General features: G+C 38.1%; 3 protein-coding genes across 4 annotated transcripts; 2 read left to right on the forward strand and 1 right to left on the reverse strand.

Annotated features, from left to right (window-relative positions):
- The first annotated feature begins 174 nt into the window (after positions 1-174).
- Positions 175-3,641, forward strand: Non1 (nucleolar GTP-binding protein 1). Its single transcript, XM_022812522.2, has 3 exons — positions 175-1,393; positions 1,917-2,267; positions 2,487-3,641. The coding sequence occupies exons 1-3, from the start codon at positions 363-365 to the stop codon at positions 2,992-2,994; spliced, it is 1,890 nt and encodes a 629-aa protein (XP_022668257.1). The 5' UTR covers positions 175-362; the 3' UTR covers positions 2,995-3,641.
- On the reverse strand, positions 3,454-6,478 carry LOC111253312 (ribonuclease H2 subunit B). Its single transcript, XM_022812540.2, has 6 exons — positions 6,316-6,478; positions 5,442-5,661; positions 5,049-5,170; positions 4,643-4,819; positions 4,109-4,275; positions 3,454-3,860 (listed from the first exon to the last, which is right to left on the reverse strand). Exons 1-6 carry the CDS (start codon positions 6,476-6,478, stop codon positions 3,714-3,716), a joined length of 996 nt encoding a protein of 331 aa, XP_022668275.1. The 3' UTR covers positions 3,454-3,713.
- A 1,056-nt stretch (positions 6,479-7,534) lies between these two features.
- On the forward strand, positions 7,535-17,589 carry LOC111253311 (rho GTPase-activating protein 1-like). 2 transcript variants are annotated; one of them, XM_022812539.2, is made up of 6 exons: positions 7,535-7,674; positions 9,174-9,413; positions 12,448-12,582; positions 12,832-12,948; positions 13,215-14,038; positions 14,519-17,589. In XM_022812539.2, exons 4-6 carry the CDS (start codon positions 12,846-12,848, stop codon positions 14,801-14,803), a joined length of 1,212 nt encoding a protein of 403 aa, XP_022668274.1. In that variant the 5' UTR covers positions 7,535-7,674; positions 9,174-9,413; positions 12,448-12,582; positions 12,832-12,845; the 3' UTR covers positions 14,804-17,589. The 2 variants fall into 2 exon arrangements, with proteins under 2 accessions (XP_022668274.1, XP_022668272.1); XM_022812537.2 differs by lacking the exon at positions 9,174-9,413 and having other exon boundaries at positions 7,536-7,674.
- The last annotated feature ends 218 nt before the right edge of the window (positions 17,590-17,807 follow it).

Consider the following 17,807-nt stretch of genomic DNA (forward strand, 5'->3'; position numbering starts at 1 on the left):
AAATACTAATAATAATAGGGCGCATAATATTTCATATAAGACTCAATTAAGGTTTTTTTTTATTGTACTCTAAATTTAAATTATCTTTATAGATCAGCGATCTCCATCTTTTTTAGTCTTTTGTAGGGCAACTTAGTAATATCCAACGGATAAAATACAACCCCATTGTCGGATTAACAAACAGACGTCTTTTCTCTGGGCCACGTGGTAAGCCAAAACTACTGCGGTTCGGAGTTTTCTTCATCCGCGTGTGTCGAAGGGTGTTTTTTACCGTTCAAAGCAGTGGTGTATATGTAAGATAAAGGTTATCGTATAACTTGTTTGGGCATTTGATAGAGTAGTGATAATATCTACCCGACGCCATGGCGTCGTACAACTTCAAAAAGATTGAAGTCGTGCCTACAGCGAAAGATTTCGTGGACATCGTACTGTCGAAGACCCAACGCAAAACTCCAACAGTCATCCACAAACAATACAAGATCACCCGAATTCGAAGCTTTTACATGCGTAAAGTAAAGTTCACGCAGCAGAACTTCCATGACAAGCTGAGCAAAATAGTAATGGATTTCCCGAAACTCGAGGAAATTCATCCTTTCTATGCGGATCTGATGAACGTGTTATATGATCGCGACCACTACAAGCTATCGCTTGGACAAACCAACCAGGCGTTACATCTGATTGACAATGTGGCGCGGGACTATGTCCGGCTCCTCAAATATGCCGATTCGTTATACAGATGCAAACAGCTGAAGAGGGCAGCATTGGGTCGGATGGCGACTATCATGAAACGCCAAGCGCAATCCCTCCAATATTTGGAACAGGTTCGCCAACATTTGTCTCGTCTACCCTCCATTGACCCAAACACACGTACGCTGCTTCTTTGCGGCTATCCGAATGTAGGAAAGTCGTCGTTTATCAACTGTATCACTCGAGCCGATGTTGAAGTACAGCCATATGCTTTCACGACGAAGTCGTTGTACGTTGGTCACACCGACTACGAATATATGAAGTGGCAAGTAATCGATACCCCTGGGATTCTCGACCACCCCTTAGAGGAACGGAATACAATTGAAATGCAAGCAGTTACCGCGTTAGCTCACTTGCGAGCTTGTGTAATATTCATCCTCGATCCGTCGGAGCAGTGCGGACATGTTTTTGAGAGCCAAATTTCGCTGCTTCGTAGTCTAAAGCCACTGTTCTCAAACAAGCCTCTTCTAGTAGTTTGTAACAAAATCGATGTTCTCCCACCCGCACAGTTCGATGACGAAAAGAAAAAACTGTTGGACGAGATTCAAAACGAGGATAAACTGAACATAATGTACATGAGTACCGCAACTCAGGAGGGTGTGTTCGACGTGCGTAACACTGCATGCTCTCAACTATTGGCCACAAGGTAAGTTTTTATGCGCGAGTCAAGCAAGTGTTGTACTCATGTAACTGTTTTAGTAGAGCTTGATTAATCGTGATTAGAAATTTCTACAGCGCCCTAAATTTATTGTTCTCATGGATTTAATTTATCCTTATCTTGTTATCTACTACGGTAAAGGAATCAGTTCTAAAAACCTTACGGACTTAGACGACCTAGCTGTTTGTTGCCCGAAATATACGGCATTACAGTGTCGTACCATACAAATCTCAGATGTATCATTTTGCCTTTTCACAGCACGGGATGTCTGACTTTACCGTTAGCACAGTTAAGGATATGACCATTACTGTAAACAAATGTGATTTTATCGCTAATAAAGAAAAAAAATTCTTCAGTTTGAAAGTTCGCTAAATATATCGGATACACCATTTGTTAATAGCAGCCATTTGCGAATAAGTTCGCCGAGCATGAACCATGAAGGGGTTGACATGGAAAATTAAGCAATTGAGAAAACCGACGAAGTATCGCTTTTGGTCATGTTCTGAAACAGGGTCGAGGCAAAGTTAAAGGGACGGAAAGTCGAAGCTATTCTGAATCGACTAATCGTAGCGATGCCGGAAACTCGAGATTCTAAGGAACGACCGCCTTATATTCCGCCTGGTGTAGATGCTAAGAAGGCTGCACCCCCAAAGAAGAAACGACTTGAACGGCACATCGAAGAGGAAGAGGGTGATGATTACATCCTTGATCTGAAAAAGAACTTCGACCTACCGGCAGAGTGGAAGTATGATATAGTTCCTGAGATTCTGCGCGGTCATAACGTGGCGGACTTTATCGATCCGGATATCATGAAAAAGCTCGAAGTTCTTGAGAATGAGGAGCTACTTCGAGAGGAAGCAGGGTAAGACTATTGGAATCTGTTTTTTCTCAATAAAATCTGTTTTCACTGTTTTGAAAGAACTCTCCTAACCTGTACTATATCATTTCTCGTCATAGAGGTAGGAGAAAATATTACAAGTTTAACGAACCAAATTGGCGACACATACATTAGTAAAACAAAACAGAGAACTTAATTAATCTCTATGTTCCATCTTTACGTGTTTTATCGTCGATGTTACAGGTTTTACGACATAGTCGTCTCTGATGAGGATGAGGAGACGAAACAAACTCGCGACCTTGCCCGACAAATCCGTAAACGAAGGCGAATTCTCAAAATAGAACACGAGATCGACAATAACAACCAACGTCGATCAAGGCCAATCATGAAAAAATCAGAAAGATCAGTGTCACGTCTGCGTAAAGAGCAAGAGAGTCTCGGCGTAAATCTGGACGGAGACGACAATGCAAATTATCGCTCGACGCGCAGCAAGAGCCGTGGCCCACCTGCGAAAAAGGCCCGAATGGATTCAGAGGGTCGTGTGGTTTCGGCGAAGTACACCGTACCAAGAAACAAGTTGGGTATTCGGGATCCATCACAAGCAGCCAAAGCAGAGAAGATACGCAAGAAGACACAACTATTCTTTGCTCGTCAAGCCCGCAAAGGAGAAGCCGATCGCACTATCGTCAATCTTAAACCGAAGCATCTTTTTGTTGGCAAAAGAGGCATTGGAAAAACACATCGTCGATAGTTTGTTAGTTCTGTGTCTTACTACTTGTGACATATTTATTGGCTGGAGCAGTTGTCGTTGGCGGCAGAGCCAAAGGATCGTAACCGTGAGCAGTTATTATGGGGCCACCCATACTGACGCGCAAACCTTGAATGGTGTTTGGAACTATTCGGTATACGCCTGATACCTGACATAACAAAGTAGTGAGAAGCCTAACAGCTACCATTACTAGTTGATTGACAGCCGTTTTTCGACGCTCTACCGGACCCTACAAACACTTTCTTTTTTTATGAATGATCTGGCTGTAATTAGTTACTATTACCAAAAGCGACGTTTTGCTTACGATTACTGTTTTTGACAGAGACGTACAAGGCAAGAGCACTCAATGTATAGCGCTGTCTGAGTAGAACGGCCGAGAAAGAGGACTTGATTGTCGATACCGTTATATATAAACGATATAACTGCAAACAAATGCATAGGTTTGCTTACATTAAAAATAACACTATTTTTATTGTGGACATAAGTAACAGGGATGTAGCCATAATCACAAATCAAACATTTCGTGACTGATGAATTCTTCGATTTCGATTGATCCCAGCTTCGTCATGATAGGCAATTATTTTGGTTGAGATAGTAAGTACAATAAATTGCATAACATATAAACAAAATCAATAGTTGTGTTTCATGTATCATGTTTAATTGTTTCTCCCGAAAAAGCTCGTAATAATTTTCATGTCAGTTTAATTCTTTCTCCCGAAAAAGCTCATAATACTTTTCATGCCAGTTTTGTCACAGGACGCTAGCTTTTTCTGGGCTGCAGTCAGTTTGGGGGTAGCTTTCGTCTCGTTGATAACACTGGTTTGTTTCATATAGTCCTCCGCCGGTTCCTGAAATCAGAAGTTAATATGCGTTAAATACGTCAAATAAGCTTTGGCTTTGACAGCCGGGAAGTTTTGTCAGTTTGGGAAAACCAGCTTACATTTTCATGATACAAAAAATCCGCCACTTAAACATACTGCCATGGCTCTTCGACCCAGTATGGCCCAAATTAACAGAATAAAATAGCATGGTTTCCATGCTAAAAAAAATCGACCAATAAAAGAGAAAAAAAAATAGCATAAGCGAAAGCACTTACCTGGTCGATTTTTTTACGTTTCGGGTTTGGACTGGTATGGTCACTTGCGTCAATGTCTCGCTCTTTAAGGCTCCGTTTCCGATCAATTCCTAGCCGTTTTTCCAGTAAATCGCCAAGGGCATCTGCAATGTATTCCCTCACAATTTCCACAGTCGAGCATATGTAGTCTGTAAAAGCAGCAAAGCATTGCCTATACAGGTAGAGTATAATTACAGTGGCTACACCTGTAGTGAAACGCAGTATACATGGTAGTCATACAAGTCATGCTTTCTTGTGTACTGCACGGCGCCTTGAATCACGAAGTACTACTATCTCTATCTTTCCAACTAGAGATTGCTGATCCAGAACCCGTACAATCTCAAGACGAAATTTTAAAAAAAACCCAAAAATTGTTACATCAACCTCCTTCGATAATTAAACTCTGATACACTTACGTGACTAGCACGTTCGAACTGACTTGACGCATACTTATGCTTGAAAACTCTGTCGTGCTGTTATTTTCTATTATGGAACAGATGGCAAACATGTAGTTACCTTCGTATGATCTGATATCGTTTTCATCCTTTTCTTTTTTGAGTAACTTGCTTCTTGCTACGGCCCCACAAGGAATTTCCTTATCTTGAAGCACCTTTGCTAGACGCTGTACCTTTGCTTCAAGCCATTTCAGCACCCGTTCCTCGTTATATTTTGCAAGCTGGCGCCCACAGACCTCTGTCGAAAAACAAATAAACAATTAATGGACATTTACTGATATATACATTTAATAGAAAACATGAACCCAATTTGTTTTATTTTTTACCCTCTTATTCCTAATTCATCTTAGATTACTACATTACTATATAATAATAACCTTATTATAATTATGTAGTAATATTAATATAATTTACAAATTTATATTGCTATGACAAACATTTGACTAACGCTTGTCGTTGAAACAAACCTTTTGTGTCGGCAATAGCATCGAGTTTTAACCCGTCTACAATCTGGATCATATCGCCCTCGAAATAGTCAGAAATCTCCACGAATTTGTTTACTTTGCGAAGTTTGTCAAGAACAAGAAATCTAAAATAAAATTATGGAGAAACATGTTGTAGCACTGACAAGTACATTTCCATATCTATACAAAAGTTTATTCGTAGGGTTTCAAATGACGGCTAGTTTTAACGTTTGAAAAGTTTTTGTGACATGCACACGACGTACTTATTGCGTAAATATCTTAAAAGTAGGTGTTTAATGCACATTTTAGCGTTTATCCTAAAATACATTACGGAATAATCGTAGAAAGGATCGCACTAAACGGCCAGCATGTCAAGGTCCATATACTAAAACTCACCGAGCATCGAAGGGTGTTGCCGTAATTAGCCGACCATCCTTTTCCACAGACTGATCAATGAGAAAGCTGCAGAAGCCCTCAGTTGTCGAATGAAACACTAATTCAAATAGACGTGCTGGCTTGTTTTTCACGAGGGCGAACAGCGATGGAGACCCCGTCCGGGGATGGCCACAACGAATCAGTTGCACACCGCCACTAGATAACGCGTCCACTAAAAGATCTGTAGAGGTAAAATTATATAAAATCTCGCTACATTTGATTAATCATTTTCTTTATATTATGATTGACTGAAAAGGATACTGTGCCAAACAAAGGAAGTTGACGTTGACTTAAAGAAAACCTGAAAAATGGCTGCTAGAAATCAATGAAAAGAGGCGAACGGCATGAAAGCAACTAGTATCTAACCTAGCGACATGGGTATCTATCTATGATATGATACCTGTGTTGTCTTTAAGCTAAAGACCCAGGTTCCTTGCACAATCATCATGGTGTCCTTTTGACCCTTGTTTTACCTAGGGTATGAACGGTTTTCGACTTAAGATACACAGTTATACATTTAACAAGGGTCAATTTAAGTGTTTTCCAGACAGAAAGGAGCACTATCATGATCGCATTCTTGTAAATACACCGTTATACTTATCTGCTCGCGTATCTTCCGGGTAATTTTGTAATAGACATGTTGTTTCTAAAATTCTGTATAAAGATTGAATAAACTCTAAGTGAATACAGGATAGAATGTGGTATATTAGGGCCTGCATAGATTTTTTACAACAAACAACATTGCAGTTGAATAAATGTAATAAATTGCCCTTTAGTCGTGCATGTGAACTGTCATTTACCGCAATGAACATAACAGAACTGATTTACCACCTACCAGGAAAAAGAGCTAATCTTTGAGGGTCCAACTCTTGCTTAATCCAGCTTTCAGTTGTCGCAACTTTTTTGTTTTCTGAACCTGTAGTAGTATCGGCTTCCTTCTTAATATCATCTTGTTTCGCCTTTGCGCTGGTCCGACTTGCTCTCAGTTTATACGGCATTTTTTTATAATGTTTGAGTTTCTATTCAGCCCAATACACTGCTTGTAGTCGACTATTCCTTAATGAATTTCACCGTAAACCAATGGTTGCACTTTAGTGCAACAAGTGACTAAATCAACACATCAAAACCTTTCAAAAAACTATTAGATAACGGAGAAAAAATAGCTTGGAATATGTGGCTCACCAGTTCGAGGGAGCCAAAAAGATTTATTTATAAATCAAGAGTAGATTCACCACGGTCAGATGGTTTTCGCGCTCTCTTATATTTCTGTATTATGTTTTCGCCCACATTCGGAAGCACAACATTATTTGGCGCGCATTTTTCAATTTGACAGATGAACAGATTACGAGCGAGAGCACAGCTACGTCCTATAGCCCACAGACAAGCGTGAACTCATCACCACCGAACTATCACTTGCGTATATTGGTTGCTACCAGTCCACTTTAAGTCAGTAATGTTTGAAATTTAACACGCTTTTCCTAGTTTTCTGCTTTTATGGGAGTATTTTTCTATTCATGTAGTGTTTAGATTAGTCTTCTGCTAAATCCAAGTGGATGATCCGCAAGACATGAATGATTCGACAACACGAATGCGAGCCACTAAGGTTACCCCCGTCAGATCCAAGATGGCCGCCTCCATCTGTCTGCATTTGCTGCAGTTAGTACTGCTGCGAAGAGAGGGGACATTGTCGGAAGCCTGTTAGTCAAATTGCCCCTAAGCGCATATTGCTAAGGGCGCTGCTGTTGTTGCTTCTGTCGCTGATGTCAAAGAACTTTGCTTGCCACTTTTCCTCTTGCTGTTCTAATTTGGGGTAATGTTACACAGTGTCATTTTACTTATCGTCTGCCATCGTCGGCGGATAATTCACACGGCGTTGAATTCCTCTGTTGTCCTTCTGTTTGCTATTTATTGCTAGCCGTTTGTAAGCGTTCCTGGTTGAAGTAGAATGCGAGACGAAACAAGCTTTTTCATCGTGTTCATCTTAGCATTAAAACTGCCAATAATAGTGTGTGAGTAAAGCTGAAGTCCGCAGCCTTCGAGTCTGTGTCCAAAAGGGCCATTGCTAACTGTCAACGAACGTGTCTTAACTAAATCGGGAAATACCGTAACACACCGAAGATAATTTGCCCCCAATCGAATTTAAGTTAACTTCGGCCAGCAAACATGGACAGCGACCGGCAAAGAAAGCTGAGTGGTGAGTGTTCAACGTTTAAGTTTCACTAAATTCATGCCGTGATATGGACATCTTCACAATACGTACGACGTATGCGATCTTCGAACACGATATCAAGATAATCAAAGTTCGCAACGTCTTGAATCAATCAGTCATGAATCAGTGGTAAACAATGCCGAGTAGGAGTCGGTTCTGATCCACTGATCGGTTCTGCTGTCCAGCTGTCAATATAAACAGTTTAAAACTGTTTATATTAAACATTATTCAACTGTTCGATTAGCAACTACGAGAATATAAATGTTTAGCAGCCGTGTCAGTTACTTGAATAATTTGTTTGCCAATCAACATGTTCGGGGAACTCTTGAAGTTTGCTTGCAGTAATAGTGTGCTTCTTTAAAACAATCTTAACCAGATGATAATGATTACACGAAGTTAATAGGATAATATGATATTTTTCTCTATATTACATAATATAATATTACGATAATTATAATAGCGATAATTACAATGTTACATATTTGCCCTTTGCTCTGTAGAGCTCTATATGTGAGGTCAAATCAATGAGTTGATCGTTTTTGATACGATTGTCCTTGCGATTCTTATCAATCACTTAGATTGTTATATTGGGATCTGTCCTGGTCCGACGTTTTTTCTAATTATATCTAGTTGTAACCTTTGTGTACAATCCTTCATTCTATCTTTCGACTGTTTTATGTTTTCATGTATTATTATTATATCTTTATTACTAGCTAAAAACAAGAATCATTCGTACGATAGTGTAGTATTTAAATATAGATAAATCTTAGATGTAGATGTATTCAAAAAAGGCCATATATAGCTTATATATTTATATACATTTATTTATATATAAAATAATAATGATTGAACAGAAAAATCTTCAATGTACTTTTCTCCATAGGTTACAATGTCGTAAACCGATAAATCTCTGTCGAATCGACAGCTTATGTTGTCATATGCGCTTGGTGCGAATAAGTTCAATATATTCAAATAATAATACTAGAAGTAAAATTAAATCGAGCAGCTGATAAAATGACGTTTCATCCTGTCTAGATATTCTTTAAAAGATATTTGCGCCTGTGCATGTGTTGCTGGGCTAGTCATCCCTGTAACGGAAGATGTTAACTATTGCCTTTGCTTGCGACGCTACCATAGCCGGTTTGACTCATAGTCTCGGCACAAACAATATGCCCCTTTAGAAAATATGGAGCTTTTATTACAAGTGTTGGTGTCATTGTATAAAATCCATTCCAAAATCGTCACACAAATGATCTAAGTAACTATATAGCTGTAGCATTCCCTGTTTTATTTTCCCAGTGAAAAGCAAGAATGTCTCCTGAAATTGACAGCAAAAACATCCGCCTCGGTGAAGAGAACAGCAACGATGATTTTTGCGCAGACAAATTTTTGTATAAACCTTGTAAAATCCATTCATGCGTCTATTCTGAGATTTCATCACTCTGTTGCACTTTGAATTTTATGTTATTGCGAGCCAATTTCAGGAGCCATTGCAACCAGGTGCTTTTTAATCTGCAAAGTCGAGAACTTACAGGCGAAATGTTAGTAGATAACACGTGGTGTTGTATTATTCAAATGTTAACGCACATACGGACCTCAACATTGCCCAGCTTGCCGCTTTTGGATTATTAATCTGCTGTCTGGACTGAATAAAACCTCTGCTTTATCGGAACAATACTCCTAGCCGTCTTTAAATTTGCTCTGAGAGCTCGATCATCAGCGAGGTACGTTTCAAACCAGCTGACATATTTTTTTCATAATAATGACTGATGAAAGAGGAAAGCACATATTGATTCAAACGACTTGCCTAGAATCAACGACTGCAGCGATTTTAACTCCTTGTGACATCCGCTAGTGAAATACATTTGGAGTAGATTACGCTAAGCGGTGAATAACCATAATTTGCTTTTCTCAGTTGGTCCTTGGACTGGGCCACGTAAAGCCAATTGTGAAAAATGTATTCACTCTTTCTTGAACCGAAGCTGAAGAGAAAACTTTAATCTGTTGGAGTGGTTTGTGGTACAGTCATCAATATCTTTATATTATCGGAGTCTTACTATCTTTATTTACTTAATCAAATAAATTTAGTTTAACTCGTCGATTTTTAAAATACTACGTTAAAGAGAGAACAAGGTTATTTATATCTTGTTGTAACGAAACTTGCAGAAAAATTTTTAGTTTCTCTTCATCAGTTGAATGTGAGCGCTTTTTTTTACAATGGGAAAATGTATTTGATTATAGCTTTAATTAACTGTAGTTTTAATGTGCGGTACGCAAATGCTTGTAACGCTTTTCAAGATAGCACTACGCTTCCGGCGGAAATATATATGTCTAAATTGAACCACCAAATTTTTGGTAGGCAAGCATGGCTGCATTGGGCTTTCCAAAATGAATCCCGTAGTAATTTGGCACTCAGTTTAATTTAAACTCATTCTAATATTGGCTCACAATTGTGTAAGCTAACCTACCTTTACGTTAGAAAAATGGAACAAACTTGGATCACTCAAGAAAGAATACACAGTACTATAGGACCTACAATTGTGACATATTCTACAACTGTGCCGGCGATCATTTAAGCACGATGCATTTTTTTCAAAATTCCTGAGTACCTATAGAAGGAGCTTCAGTTTTTTTGATTTTTAAGTTAGGAACTGCTGGTATGGGACAAGAATGTACGTGACTTAAATTTTAAAGAGTTAGCTAAGAACGATGCCAAAAAAATAGTACACCGAAAATTACGTTATCAGCATATACAGCGGGTGAATACGTGCTTGGAGCGTCTGAAATTAAAATGTCTCGGTTCACGTCCATGGGTGAAGGGCTTTTAGGCAATATTTTCACGTATTGGTTACCGCTATGATCTAATCAGAAATAGATCAACTGATCAAAATTAGATCGATTCGAAGGCTAACCTAATCTTTTTTCATACTTTGCTCTTTATGTTCTTTACATGTATGCCTTCGCATTTAGGATGTCTGTAATGTGCGTACGCAAATACTGTGAACCATGACATCGTCAAAGGGTGAAAGTAAATATCCAGTGATTTGATGACAAGGTTTTTGTAATAGGTTTCCCGTAAAATCTCCAAAATAGCATTTTATTTTAGCCGAGAAAATTAATTGTCGTATGCTTACACAATTTACGTGAGTAAAGAACGTTTTTGATTTTCTCGCTTGTGCTGTCCCCTTTTGCAGCTATAAATGGGTCTTCAGTTCCGAGTACAGAGCCCGAATTTCACACTAAACTTCTTATAAATCGTAGATAGAATCAACGACAAGGCCTAGCCGCTTTCTTAAATCGTTGTTTTAAAGCCCAGTTCCAAAGCTCAAACATAAGGGAAGTCTCGGTCGAGTAGTCAAACCGTTCAACCAGATAAGGCAAAAGACCTTGAAAGCTTCAGATTGGCGTAATTTTTGAATGACTATTATCATACCGCATCTTCGCATTAATCTTTGCGACATTTTACAGAGCTCTCTGACATTTTGAAATTTTTCTTTGTTCCATCTCGGAAATACGTTCATCACGTTTACATGCATTCTGTATCTATATTTGTTGAAAACTGAAACCAATTCAATACAATACTCGATACCAGGTACAAAAATTAGAGAAATCAATAAACTGTACTACTCATTTGCATGATATCACTTCTTGACTAGCATCGTTTTTTCAATCTACGAAGTTTTCATAAAGAGTTTAACCACTTTCTTTGATTATTATTTTTATATAGATTATGATAAAAATCGTGACCTACGCAGTTTACGCAGATATTGATTACGTAAAGTAGAATTTGCATAAACTAGTAATATATTGGAAAGTACAGTGTGTCCACTAATAGAACCATCTTTGGGATTCTTGCTAAATAAGGTGGTACTTATTGCTTAATAAGTGAATATCGTGTACCTCTATTCGTCTACAGGATACCTCATTTTTCTGGAAAATTTTCAAACTCATTAACGCTAATTGGGATAAGTGTAAATTAACCGTGTGACTTATTTTGGCTACAGTTCTCCGCTAGGGTCGATCTTCTTAAGGGAGTGCAGTTCTTACAGAGTAGAAACTACTATAAAATTCTATTAGAGTAAAGGACGGCCCATGAGATAAAATAGACATAAAAAACACTACGCCTCCTGTGTTTATTTAGACATTGTCAGTAAACGGAGTTCTTGTTTCTTTATTTCTGTACTAAAATATGCCTTCTTTTATTGTATGTGATTTATGTAGATCGGTTACTATTTCAAAAGCAAATGCAACGTCCAAGTTTTGGAATTTGCTGAAAACGGTAATTTGTAGAAAACAATAAAGGTTGTATACAATGCACTCCCGTGGTTTTATATGCTTCCGTGTCATATATAAGAGATCGCTTATCAAAAGCTTAATAAGTTAATGTATCCCTCGAACGCTTCTAAGTAATATTCCGCACTATTAGTATATTTATAAAAGTGTAACTTTATAATGCATATTTTGAACGCGAAGTCAAGATTCAAACCTACAATCGAAATTCAGCGGTTTTATTCATTCGTGATAATGCATTACCTAGTTGTGCTCGTAAAAGGTGAAAGCGAGATCAATCCTTTTACAAAAACGTTGAGATATTACTGCCTCTATAATGTATAGCGGCCAACGAAGTGATACAAATATTTACTTAGCACCGCAGCGCCCATCTTTACGCATGAGGCTTTAGCATCTACAATGTGAAGTTCCTTTACTAATATTTGGTGTGTGTCTGTAATGTGGCACATCGCCCTGCGTGTATTACAGGTTCAAGCTCTGTGGGTGACTGTGATTTGGAACCGGCTCTAGAATTTGATGACTCTGAATTCAGAACGCCTGGCTCGCCGCAGGGGACCGACGAACCATCTCTTGCCACGGATAATCTTTCAATCGGAGAAACAGGTAAACATGACTTCGCAGGTTCAGAAAGTATATACCTACTGTATACACATAAGGTCATTTCACAGTTAAACCAATTTATTCAAACATGGGAAGGATACCGCACAATCTTTACCACAAAGATTCGGTTTCCAACTTCCGCGAAAAATATTTCAAATAATGTAGTTCTCTGCCTGATGCCCATTCTGCTTACGTATTTAATGTTAGGTAATTTCATCTGTTCTTACGTATCTGTGTGTGTGTTACTTGTAGGAGGTGATTTGAACATGCCGGACGAGATGGCTAGCCGTGATGAAGATTATGAAACAGCATTACAACCGGATGATGATTTCGACGATTTAGCGCAATATGGAATCGTCGAGGTAGCTGGTAGGTAATTTCTGCAGATCAGCACAATTTCAAAACAGTTACTAATTTCTTCTTAAGTACAAAGGCCATCTTACCGATAAATAAGAACATGAAAGCAAACATGCAAAAAACCTAGAGGTGGTGTATCATTGCACCAAAAAAGTCGCGATTCTTGAATCATAACTACCTGACAGTGAACTGCCTTTGTTGCATTTCGAAGTAAAATTAGCAGTAACAGCAGTATTCAATTCAGAACAAGTATCTATTTTTTTGTCCTGTGTTTTCAGGTGTTGACCTTTCGGGACGCACTGTCATAGTTGTATCTGCCTGTCGTTTACCGCCTTCCGACGTAATCAGCCATGCTAAGCTGTTGCGGTACCTCCAGCACACTTTGGATCAATTTGTCGAAACAGATTATGTCTTAGTCTACTTTCATCATGGGCTCAATTCTAAAAACAAACCGACGCTATCCTGGCTCTGGACGGCTTTCCGTACGTTTGACCGCAAGTACAAGAAGAACCTTAAAAATATGTATCTTGTACATCCAACTACGTTCATCAAGGTGATTTATCAGCTATTCAAGCCGTACATTTCGACGAAATTCGGCCGAAAGATTGTCTACGTAAACCGGCTATCCGAGCTGAAGACTCATCTCCGTCACTTTGACCAGATTCAGATTCCTGAAGCGGTCGCCGAGCATGACGCTCAAGTTAAGGAACGAGAGGGCAAGAGTTGGTTCCGTATACCGACCAGTGCATCGATGAGCTCAATTAGCGGCAGTGCTCGTGGTTACAAAGAAACACAGCAATTCGGTGTACCCCTAGAAATTTTATGCCCACGAAGTCCAAATGGTATTCCTCCTGTTCTCAAAACGTGCATTCAATACCTCACTTGCGAAACGGCGCTGGAAAGCGAGGGTTTGTTCCGGCGGTCAGCGAATGGTACGACACTTAAGGCCGTACAAAGCCTGTTCGACGAAGGCAAGATCGTTGAACTATCGCAGTTCTCGGATAGCTATCATCTAGCAGCTGCAACTTTAAAATCGTTTCTGCGGAACCTACCCGAACCTTTGCTCACGTTCTCAAACTATGGTGATGTAATTACATTCCAGGTGAGCTCTTTAAAGTACTAATGAGTTAGAATGACTCGACTCATCCCGGTTGTATTTTACACTTCATGAATTGATGGATTTATATTAGATAAAATAGTTTTCATTCCATTAAATTGACAAATATATGTAAGACTAACGCGTTGCGATGGTATCTACAGGAATAGCTTTTATTCTGTTTTGTCATATGAAGAAAAATTTATCACTTAAAAACACCTGGAAAATATATCTAAAAGAATAGTACATTTTGGTTGAATGTAATTTTTGGAATCATACAGATATGTCTTAACGAGTACGTACAAGTTTTGAAAAATCTAAGATTTTTTACAAGCGTTCTGCAAAGAAAATATGCTATTTTCTTATAGAAGAAAATATCTCGCATTCGAGATAATGTTATCATTTTTCAAAATGAATGACGTGCCTATGTCATACTCCGCTTTTCGTGTGCCGTTCTGTTCTGTTTTATGACCTTCTGAATACCAGGAGCAAGAAACCAGTAGAAAGGGGCTACGTGCACAGCAGATTCTTCAACGGCTTCCTCAAGACAATTTAAATGTCCTGCTTTTAGTATTTAACTTTTTGGCAAAGGTCGTACAACAAAGCGACTTCAACAAGATGTCGCCCTCAAATTTGGCGATCGTGTTTGGTCCCTCGCTTCTCTGGTCGGAACGAAGCGCAGCAACTTTGAATAGTATTCAGCGCATCAACCACTTCGTCGAGTTCCTTATCAAGGTCGGCGTAGCGACCTTAGTAGAAAATTTTTCTTAAATACCTCTGCAACAAACATCAGTGCTAAGTTTTTGACAATGGTATCACTTTAACATCGGCAATTATCCAATTAATCCAATATGAAACCAATGAAGAGCCAGCTGCTTCAGCGGTATTACTAACTTTTAAAGTTATGTTTCTATTTTTCGCAGGTTGAATACAAAGAAATTGATTACAATAGGATGATTCTGTATTGATGAAGTCGTAATGAAGTCGTGTTTGATATAAGCATAAGCACTACTAAAGTCCATGTGCTATTAGCTTTAGCGTAACAGACAAAACCAAGTCGAGGTTTTCAAAATAATTACAAATAATTCCTGTTGTTTTAGTCAAATATATTAGAATTATAATTAAAAACTAAATTTTCTATCCGAACTATTCTACATGAAGCAGTACAGCTTGCCGATCATATTTTTAATTCGTTTTACGTTTGTGGATGCTAGTTAGTAATATTACTGAATTGGTATCAGATTAGATCCCAAAGCTCAGATGAACCCATCAAGATGTACTTCAATAAAAGGCCTATTTATCCGCAGCATGTTAGAACAGGACAACGATGAATCCAACACGAAACAATTGCCCATTAGCTGGTGTGTTATTAAAGCACTACATTTAAAGTCGAATTCTTTTTTTTATTTGAGAAATTTTGTAGTACCTATAAAAATAAAAGTCTACCACGTCGCCTCGTAATATCCTAGTGTCTAAAATGTTATTATAACTGTTCTAATTAAATTTCTTAACCTAAATTCGTTGAAGGCATACGCTGTCTCAAAATTAAATTTGCATGAGAACATTCAGGGGCGACCTTTTCACAATGTCAGCCTATTCTCGTCGTTGTTCTGTTGGGTTACGGATGGCCGAAGGGCTGTAAGTCAAACGAAGTATGTGAGGACAAATATTTTCGACATTTTTTCTGGAACAAAGTGCTTTGTTTCAGCACTCTGTTACACTTGGTAGAGAGTAAGGATTAACCAATGCATAGCGTGTATATACGAAAACTATATATTTATATTACAAATTACATATGTACGATGTATTAACTGTTGTATTAAGTATTTATGTTACTAATACCAGTATTATTACAACTTTTACTAAAATGTGTTTAATCGAATTCTGTGAGAATTTTGACAGAATCTACACATTTATATCTATAATAAGTAAAACACAGGTAATTATATTCTATCGGATGGTTCTATTTTCCCTGCATTCGATGGTGAAAATAGCCCAGTGGTTACAACTGCCACAAATATTGTTGAATTCATTTCATCGATAATTTGAGCCAAAGTTTTTAAGCGTTCAGCGTTGATGAATTTCATTACATTCAGCACTGTACTAATCGCCGTGTATAAAGCCTCATGACAACAGGTTCCGCGAACCGCCTGCTGCGGTGAATTTTGAAAATATAAGCGAACGCGAGTTTTAAGTGGGTATCGTAAAGATATATTGAAGACAATAAGTAGATTAGTAAACACTGATTTGACAAGATCCGATTTTTATCTACTGCACTGAGTATAAAGAAGAATTATTATGGAAAGCAAAAGATCATGGTGTCCACGTACTTGACTACCAATAAGATATCATGAACACGCAACGAAAAAAAAAAAACTGTGAAAGAGAAATTCCTTGTCTAAGCAGATGTTCTGCTTTCGTACACTTTATACACATACTATATATACGAAACATGACGGCAGCAACATGTAAAAGCAGATAATACTTCTGAATGTTTAATAATTTATCATGAAAGTATAGTTTATTTAGGCTCAAAACACAGTCAACAAATCAATCGAGATTGGAAACAGAAGCATTTTTGGTGTAACTCAGAATATGTTTAATTAATATATACGCCTAAGAATGGTATGCTTGCGACGCTATTGATCTAAGCTTTAAGATATCTCTTTCTATCTCGCTCTATAATAGTTCTAATATATAAATGAAACCTACACCTAGATATAATATATATATATATATATAGACCTACAAATCCATATGAATTAATATGAAATCCGAAGTAGCAGCTATAGTGTATGATAATGGTTAGTAGGTGGCGGTTGAAACGAATGTTGCGAAAACATTCGTTCGCATTTCGCTGACAAACAATTATGACCGCAATAGGATTAATGTCGCATTAAATGCATGGAGGTAATGGTTCTATAACAGCTCTACGACGCTTACTGTGCTGTACAAGTTGTAAATAAATATATCTCTCAAACATTTTATAGACATAAATGAGAGTAAAGCAACACAGCATCAAGAAGCAGCCACGCAAAGTCTGTTGGCTGTACTTTGCTGGGATTCAAGGACGCCGCAAAAAAATGGCAAACGATGTCTCAGACTGCAAAAGCCACTATGGGCCTCTGCAGCTTGTTTTCTATATGACACTATATTCTATATAAGCGCCTATTAAGAGGGATGAGCAAGGATGGCGCTATAGGGTACATGATATTATTGACAACAATTATTAAACGAGATAAGAAAAGTATCATTTTCACTCTCTTCAACACACTTCATAATAGCGGCAATAACAGCAAACAGCAACCACAACAACCGTTTTAATGGACTCCTTATATTTGTTCGAATTCTTTTTAAACTGGACTTATCTAAACTCGTCTTCGAACTCATCAGAAAAAACTATATATATACTGTACAATTTGTGTATGTGTGCCAAAGAACTTTACTCTATTGCCTTCTATCAGTGATAAGTCGAACGAGCTTTGTGACTAAGGCATGTAATATGTACTATGTGAATATAAAAAAATAAACAGCAGTCGTGACTATCTTGTCTCACACTGACGTTGTAATTAATAAAACTACGAATCTGCGCTAAAAGGCAGAAAAAGGATGACATATTGACAGGAAAATTAGTAAGAATGCGAGACACATTCCTATGGTAATATAATAAGGCGGGTATTGAACAGCAGACGAAATAAGCTAATAAAAATGCGACTGGGCAAGCAACAGTATGATGTTCACATAGATGACAACAAAAGCGTGTTTTTATTGTCTA

This window comes from Varroa destructor, unplaced genomic scaffold, assembly GCF_002443255.2.
Source record: "Varroa destructor unplaced genomic scaffold, Vdes_3.0 BEIS01000006.1, whole genome shotgun sequence".
NCBI classification, from domain to species: Eukaryota; Metazoa; Arthropoda; class Arachnida; order Mesostigmata; family Varroidae; genus Varroa; species Varroa destructor.

Bases quoted from the DNA above. Each gene is read 5' to 3' on its own strand.
- LOC111253311 (XM_022812537.2), top strand. From the start codon at position 7,644: ATGGACAGCGACCGGCAAAGAAAGCTGAGTG. The intron at 7,675-12,447 runs GTGAGTGTTCAA...CGTGTATTACAG, and splicing joins CCGGCAAAGAAAGCTGAGTG to GTTCAAGCTCTGTGGGTGAC. The intron at 14,039-14,518 runs GTGAGCTCTTTA...TCTGAATACCAG, and splicing joins GTGATGTAATTACATTCCAG to GAGCAAGAAACCAGTAGAAA.
- LOC111253312 (XM_022812540.2), bottom strand. From the start codon at position 6,478: ATGCCGTATAAACTGAGAGCAAGTCGGACCAGCGCAAAGGCGAAACAA. The intron at 5,171-5,441 runs GTGAGTTTTAGT...ATTTTATTTTAG, and splicing joins GCAACACCCTTCGATGCTCG to ATTTCTTGTTCTTGACAAAC. The intron at 4,820-5,048 runs GTTTGTTTCAAC...GTTTTTCGACAG, and splicing joins TGCTATTGCCGACACAAAAG to AGGTCTGTGGGCGCCAGCTT.
- Non1 (XM_022812522.2), top strand. From the start codon at position 363: ATGGCGTCGTACAACTTCAAAAAGATTGAAGTCGTGCCTACAGCGAAA. The intron at 1,394-1,916 runs GTAAGTTTTTAT...GTTCTGAAACAG, and splicing joins TCTCAACTATTGGCCACAAG to GGTCGAGGCAAAGTTAAAGG. The intron at 2,268-2,486 runs GTAAGACTATTG...TCGATGTTACAG, and splicing joins CTACTTCGAGAGGAAGCAGG to GTTTTACGACATAGTCGTCT.